Source organism: Syngnathoides biaculeatus, chromosome 5 (genome assembly GCF_019802595.1).
Source record: "Syngnathoides biaculeatus isolate LvHL_M chromosome 5, ASM1980259v1, whole genome shotgun sequence".
Lineage (NCBI taxonomy): Eukaryota > Metazoa > Chordata > Actinopteri > Syngnathiformes > Syngnathidae > Syngnathoides > Syngnathoides biaculeatus.
The window spans coordinates 7,734,971-7,743,273 of NC_084644.1; the positions used below are offsets into that span (position 1 = coordinate 7,734,971).

Genomic DNA, 8,303 nt, shown 5'->3' on the forward strand with positions numbered 1-8,303 from the left:
GTGCTGCTCCCGCTGCCGCCGCTCGGGGGGTTCGGTGACTGACAACGAATGTCAAGAAAGCCGAGACCGGACGAGGAAGACGACGCCAAACTTTGCTTCACGCGTTTGCTTTTTCTTTCTTTCTTTTTTTTTTTTTTTTTTTTTTTTTTACTGCGGAGGAAGAGAAGACGACGACTACTTCACCGCTGACGACGCGCTGACTTAACGTTCGCCAACTGCCGCTGTCGTCACCGTCTCGTTTCACAGAGAAGTTCGCTCGACTCGGAGGAACTCGAGCGCGTTGAGTGAGGAGAAACTATGACGGGCCGGGAAGATGAATATGATTATCTCTTCAAAGGTGAGTCGCTTTATTTCCCCCCCTTGACCCTTCCTTCTAGCTACATTTAGCTTACCTGCGCTCGGGTGACGCTCAACTCGTCTTCCCTGACGACATTAACATCTATTAGGGCGACGGCACCTGCTGCTCGACAGGTAAGGGCTTGACTTGTCCCTGGGCCATTTTACTTCCACCATTACCTCACTTTGTGAAGCTATGCCAGCCGGCGTCTGGTGCGGCGAGGAATCATCTTGTTCGGACCGGCGACGTAGCCGTCATCTTCGGACGTTGGTGACAGTCGCACCGACGCCCTGAAATAAATAGGGGCCGTCTATTTACTGGACTTGATGCGAAGATCATGTGACAGTTGTCCTTCCAAAAGTGATGATAAAAGTCTCTGAAGATTTTATTAAAGATTAAATTGCATAAAAGTGATGATAAAGTCTGTGAGGATTTTATTAAAGATTAAATTGCATATACACTACCGTTCAAAAGGTTTTGGGGCATTATAATTGTTCTGGGTTTCTTAAAAGTGTCTTTTTTAAGACATTGTTTTCCCCTATAGTAAAAATACCATTAACCAGAAATACGTAACATATTCTTTTCTTTTTTTTAAAGCACTAGTGTATGCAGATATACCGTATACATATGTCTTATAGTCATCTAGTCGAAGATGATTGGACTGTGCTGCCTGTCTCTATACCTTGCTGATGTTGGTAAATCAATATTATATTGATTCTTTAAATATCTCTCTTCCAGCTGTCATTTTTTTCTTACAACTTTTTACTATTCAATATATTGAATAAATTTGCAGTTGATGATCATTTTGGGTCAAATCAACTGAATTTAGACAATTTCCTGTAGCATATCTGATCATCTCATACAGCTAATGAGTTGGGGATCAGAGCTGGAGACATTGCTGATGATGAAAAAAAATGCAGTGCTTAAAAAAAAAAAAAAAAAAAAAAGGGGACTCCTAACTTTTGAATGGTAGCTCTTTTGCTTCTAACTAACGGCCAGGGAGGTCATACTATCACCGTGACACACAGCACAATCTTAACTTTTGCCCCCGCTCTCATCTAACTCACTGGAATCATGGAGAATGTGCTGAATGTGCTCTCCAAGATAAGGAAAATAATTGACTTTTTGATGCCTTTTCTTCATAGACTATCACGGAAACTGCTGCTACTAGCCTTCCCACACCAAAAAAAAGTTGTTAAAAGGAACAGGCTAGCTTGGGCCGGTGCAAATAGTCATAGTTGTACCGTGAAGTGAGCAAGAGGAACCTTTCCAGCCTGAAACAGGCCGGCGTTGTCAAACTGGAAATACCTGCATGAAGTCTGTGTGTTTGTTGTATGTATGTGTGTGTGTTTTCGCATAGAGCTAAACAAAAGCTTTGTTACAGACCAAAGAGAAGATGAGATTTGCTTCCAGGCCAACTGGTATCAAAGGAGGAGGGGGGGGAATTATGACAAATGGTGACAAAGTGCAGATGTCAGTCAGGTGCCTTGGGTTTTATTGCTTTTGAACTTTTTCCGCCGCTCCTTGTGTTCCTTTTTTTTTTTTTTTTTTTTTGCAACCTCGCCGTTTGCTGCAATACCCACCGAGCGAGTGCCACACTGAGTCACACTTACGACCCGTTTGCGCATATTCAGCATCGAGTCATCCGCAGCTGTCCAACCCAAGGCTTCTTTGCTGTCTTCTTTAATTTTATTGCCACAAATCAACTTGGACTTGAAAAAAAAAATCCTAAATTGAAGTACCAGATTTTTTTGGTTTGCATTAAAAGCATATTTCACTATGCCTCTTAATGACAATAACATGCCATTTATGATGGAAGGCAGACTACATCCTGACAGTGTCCCACATGAATCAATCCTAGAACCTTGGAAGGTCCATCTTGTGATCTATCTGCAACACATTAACAATCTATCAGTTTAGTTTGTTCATTTATAGCGAAATGCCTGTAATAGAAAAATGAATATAGTAACGATAAAAAGCTCTCTAGCTTGTAACAAAAAGCTAATATTTGACACTTTTATTTGTCGTACTAAGAACTGATGTAAGCCGCCTAATCATTTAAATTTAAAAAAAATGTTGGAGATTCCATTGGCAGTAAGTGATCTAATCTGACCTAACAGGTTCATCCTCTCCAGAATTAGCTCCATAGCTCATGTGAGCAGCCACAGTCTTATGTCGTGCTGCCGTGAATAATAAGTGGGTGTGAGTATTGATGATTCGATATAAGCGGAGTCAAGAAAGTCCGTCTTTTGGCACATCAACAATGTGATCGTGATTGGGTGTGTAACGGTGACATTTTAGCGCCTGTCTGAATTATTACCCAGCGATTGTTGTCCTCCGCCCAACATTCAGTATAAGTGTTGATAACTTTTCGAGATAAAGCTGGAAGCCCATGTCTTGTAATGTCATATTTGGTCTGACTAACACATTTCAGCGGTGTTGAAATACCACTCGCTATGTTTGTCAATGTAGTTGCTGCAAGCCGTAGCATTAAACTTCCTATTTCATAACGGCGGGATGGCGTCAGGCTGACTCACTTGACCAAAATCAGAATATGAGGAACTTGGTAACACTGAATTAAATCACGATCCATTATTGAACATTTAAGAATGTCTTCCGATACTATGTAATAAAAAAAGATTGCTTGCATTCATAGCAGTAGGGAACATAATGTAGTAGTACCCTAACTTAGGAGTACACCACTAAGGTTTTTCGAGTTATGAGCCGTTGCTTGATTTAAACTAAAATGTTACTGAATAGGCGGCATGGTGGTGCACCTGGTAAAGCTCACAGTAGGGTTAGGCTTTTTTTTTTTTTTTTTTTTTTCTCGGCATGCCATCGCGATTGACGCATTGAGCACCCCTGCATTAAGGGCACTATAATGTTGTATATTCACTACACATTCAAAGAGAACTAAAAAATGTCCAACTCACTATATGGGTCACTGTTTGAAGAGTGATGTCTAGTTTGATCCTGATCCTAACACTAGTTTTCGTCACTTTTCCCCCTATCAGTGGTGCTGATTGGTGACTCGGGCGTCGGGAAGAGCAACTTGCTGTCCCGCTTCACTCGCAATGAGTTTAATCTGGAGAGCAAAAGCACCATTGGCGTGGAGTTTGCCACACGTAGCATTCAAGTGGAGGGCAAAACCATTAAGGCGCAGATCTGGGACACGGCGGGACAGGAACGATACCGGGCCATCACTTCTGCGTGAGTGCAAGTCTCATATTTGATGTATAATCACATGAATCGCCTACAGTGAACCTCAGTTTATCACAGGGGACACGTTTTAAACCCACCAGCAATAGATGATAATCTGTGATACAGAGACCTCTTTTTTTTTTTTTTTTTTTTTTTTTTTTAAGCATAACCCCCCCAAAATAAATATAGTGCAGGGATTTTTGTGACAGACAGGGGAAAAAAAAGCGATATAGTGAGGCTGTAGTAGGTGAACGTCTACATAGTTGGGCAACACTGTATAGTTGTCCTGAAATTCGTAGGTACTACCGAGGGGCGGTGGGAGCCCTGCTGGTCTACGACATCGCCAAGCACCTGACGTATGAGAACGCCGAACGCTGGCTAAAGGAGCTGCAGGACCACGCAGACAGCAACATTGTCATCATGCTGGTGGGCAACAAAAGCGACCTGCGCCACCTGAGGGCTGTTCCCACAGACGAGGCCCGGGCCTTTGCAGGTATCTTTTAAAAAAAAAAAAAAAAAAAAATCTCCAACAGGTCAAATTTTTTTTTTTTTTTTTTTTGTGTGTGGAGTTGGCGGGCAAAGTACAGAGTTCCCATCACTATTGTAACACTGGAAATATTTAAAATATTGTGGCATATTTGAGTTCATGTCTGTTTTCTGTACAGAAAAACACGGCCTGTCTTTCCTGGAGACGTCAGCCTTAGACTCTTCTAATGTGGAGCTTGCCTTTCAAACTATTCTCACAGGTAACTTCTAGTTTGTTACATTTTTTTTTGTAAGCACTTGGAAATGCATTTGTACACGAATTGCTTTTTTGTGAGGACCTCGACTAGCCTTTCATCAGCATTGGCAAGCATGAGTTTTATGGTCATTATGTATATCTGGGTACTGAGTGGCATTAAGCTCCTTGAAGCATTTTTTTTTTTTTTAAATAAGATTTATTCTCTCTACCATCCCATGAATCACAGAGAGCTCTTAGGTCATGGTACTTTTTGGACTATTCCATTTTCCAACTTGTTTATCCTCATAAGGTTCATGGGAGTGCTGGAGCTTTTACCAGCGAACTTTGGGCGAAACGCAAACTACACCCTGAACTGGGGCACATATCGACACCATCACTGAGTAGGATGACTTAAATGAATTTGGATAAGTTTCCCTGGGGCCCCTGTTGACACCATCAGGGTTGGGAATCACTGTACCAGAGACAAAAGGGTGATGCGTTTTTTTGTTGTTTTGTTTTGTTTTTTCTTCAATAGCGATCAAAATTCCATGTCAGACACCAGCTATCCTCCGCCTGTAGATGGCAGCAAACATTCATGTAACGAGTGGGTGCACTGAGGCTGCCTCAAAGCACCTCTCACTCTGTTTCCTGCACCTGCTTTGTATACGTTCACATCAGTGGATAAATATGACAATGAACTGAACTGGGATTGACTTAATGACCTCCCAGTGTCTAAAATCGACCGCCTTGAGTCGCTTCATTCTGAAAGGTTACACCACCTCCCATTAAGAGCTTTGTGATACCTCAACTTCTATTTCACTATTACAGCATCCAGTGTCGTCTCTTGGGAATCGCCATCGAATCCCTGTAGCAATTAACATTATTAATGAGCTCACTGTGATGATGTGTATGTAGCGGAGGGTGGGAAATGGGGGGTAAACCTGCACATTCTAATAAGAGCTGCGACAAAACTTTCATGACCAGACCTCTGTCTTGGCCCAAATGTAGGGGAAAAAATAATGACGGACATATGAGTTAAGAGCAAACTTCCTTGATTTCACAGTTAGCCTTTTTGGTTGCTGATTGGATTCTTGCATTCTTCTTAAAAGGATTTACATGACTACAACAAGTGAAAAATGAATTTGACCCACAACTTTTATATTATGCATAGTCACCTATATTATATGGGGTAATTCGTTTTACCTGTGCACCTACTTGCATATCTAGGGAGGACACATAAGTAAACATTTGGCCTTGACAAAGACCTCTGCCAATGCGAAACTGTTTAAAAACGATCCTTTCAGATACTACCTGGTAGATGCAGGTAACCATTTGGCTTATTCCATCTTTCCAACAGAGACTTTCAGTGAAATTGAATACCTCAATTTGCCACTTTTATGTGGCATATAGTGGTACATCCTTATGAAATGCACCAACTCTCTAGTCAACCGTTAAAAAAAAAAACACAATATATGGTTATCTGTGATGCGTAAAAATGCTGACTTTTCTCAGGAAACACGCGTACAAGTGTTACATGTCACTGATGGTAGTTTCCAATGGTGTTACTCTAAATAAAATGCAACCAAAATCTGTTTTATGCAAACTATATGCAGAAAATGAATGTCTTACTAAAAACAGCATTGTAGTCATAGATTTGTTTTTCGTAAGTATTAAGAATATGCAATTCCATCCGTTCATTTTCTGTGCCGCTTATCCTCACAAGGGGGGCGGGAGTGCTGGAGCCAATGCCGGCTGTCTTCGGGTAGGAGGCAGGGTACACCCTAAACTGTTTGCCAGGCGATCACAGGGCACTTAGACACGCACAGCCATTTGCATTCAGTCGCACTGACAGAAATTTAGAAAACCTCACACAGGAGCGGCCGGGATTTGAACCCCGGTCCACAGAAATGTGAGGCAGACGTATCTGAGGGAAAGCAAGGTAGAAACTAAGGATTGAGGAAGGAAGGATGTAATGATCCGTGAATAAGCAGCAGGTCTGATGGGAAGAAAGGAGAGAGGGTGAAGAAATACAGGACAGCATTAGAAAAAAGGTGCCAGGAAAAAAAAGCGGTTCTGAAGGCAGGGAAGGCAGCAGGGTAAAAACAAAAGGATGACAGTAAAGCGGGTATAAGCAAAGGAAAGATCGATGTAAGAATATAAAGTCAGTCTGTGGAAAAGAATGAAAGAGGCAGGGAAGAAAAAAAAGTTTCCCATCAAAAACGGAATAAAGGGAGGAAGGCAGTTAAGTAGGTTTATGTGAAAGGAGACTAGATTGAAAGAATGAACGATAACGCGTGAATAAATATCGCCTCTCGGTGAAAGAAAGAAATAGGAGAAACTCAGGAAGGAAAAGATGCCACCAAGTTTTTGTGGCCGTTGCGTACGTAACTCCTCTTTCTCCCTCTCTTCCGACACAGCCATCTACAACATCGTGTCGCAGCGGCAGATGTCGGGACGGAGCGACTCCGACTTTTCGCCCGCCTCCAATGTCGTGCCCATCACGGTGGAGCCCACCCAGAACGCATCTAACAAGGGCATGTGCTGCCAGAACAACTGAGCCGCCAAGAGACAGTTAGACGCTGAGAGTGGACGGACGGGGTGGGACGACCGCTGGAAGAAGTGGAGAGAGGTAACCAGTTTGGTTCTCCACCAACACTATTGTAGAGAGGGAGCGGACATACAAATGTTTAACCCTCCTATTGCGTTGGTTTCTCAGGGACAGCGACAATGTTCCTCTGTCAATTTGACCTATTACAAAAGTAGAAAAAAAATCCCCCAAAAACGTCGTATAGGCTATATCAAGGGTTGCAAAATTTCTAGAGTTTCCTTGGGCAATTCAATGAGATTTTCCATGGCATTGATAGAAAATGGAGGGTAATTTAATGGAAAGGTATCATGTAAATAATTTGTTTTGTCATGAGACTACATCTATATAAAGTATGTCCTTGGGAGTCTTGAGGCCATTACACTACCATAATTGCCCCCTCCCTTTTTTAAAAAAAAATTATAAATCATTGCTGTAGCAAATCATATTTTGTCTTGGAAAAGAACAAAAACCTTGGAAGATGGGACACGTTAGTCAGGGTACCAATATATTTGTACAAAATGCACGGTAAATGTTTTAGTCAGGCTTGTCCATTCCTGATTTATTGCCATGGAAAATTCCAGTAATTTTGCAACCGCTGTTTATATCAGCCGGTTACACACCATTTACATATTTATAGTCGATTAAGCCACTCAACGTAGTATTTTTTTTTTAATGTCTTTTAGAATGAGTGAGGAGGGTTAAACGGAGGTGAGATTAAGACAAGTTTGGCGCACGGGAAGTTGGAACAATCCCTGCTCTTTCAAAATATTTGATATCCAGTTACTAGATTGATCGTCCACCAGCCAATATCATGAATTTCCTGTCAATAGAATGTTCCCAAAGACTTTGGCCGATTCCCCCAAAATGGAAACGTTTCACCGACCTCAAAATATTTATTCAACACTAGATTTGATCCTTTTATTTGCATTGCTTTAAATCCTCGTTTCTTGTTAGCGAAGACCTCTGCTTCTCCGAGAGGGGTGTGAGGTGTTTTTCTGACATTCAAACGTCAGATCTTGTTCTTGGGGTTGTGGGTGTCTTCAGAGAGTCCTGTTAAAGGATGCTCTCCCTCCTGTCCCCCTCCAAGGCTTATTTTAATGTAAATAATAGAGACAGTTCTACTGCTTTGTCTTAACTGAACCGGGACGTTTTTTTTGTTTTGTTTTTGCCTTGCAGAGGTCACCCCTCTCGCTCGTTTGTATTTTACGCAGGAGGGATTTTTGTTTATTATTAGTTGAAATAAAGGAAGACAGGATTTTATCATGTTAGTAAGGGCTTGATTTTAATTGCACACAATTGCCAATGTTTGGGTGCGTGTGCTGTTTGGCCTTCACAGGTCTTTAAACTGAGTGGTGTAGGATAGTTTTGTTTGTTTTGTTTTTTTTTTTAAAGAAAAGGAAACAGGTAATCCAATGTATATTGGACTGCATATGCAAATAAAGATGATTTGTAATAGA

General features: G+C 41.6%; 1 protein-coding gene across 1 annotated transcript; it reads left to right on the forward strand.

Annotated features, from left to right (window-relative positions):
- rab11al (RAB11a, member RAS oncogene family, like) lies at nucleotides 1-8,303 on the forward strand. Its single transcript, XM_061819355.1, has 5 exons — nucleotides 1-337; nucleotides 3,352-3,547; nucleotides 3,838-4,031; nucleotides 4,204-4,284; nucleotides 6,677-8,303. The coding sequence occupies exons 1-5, from the start codon at nucleotides 298-300 to the stop codon at nucleotides 6,814-6,816; spliced, it is 651 nt and encodes a 216-aa protein (XP_061675339.1). The 5' UTR covers nucleotides 1-297; the 3' UTR covers nucleotides 6,817-8,303.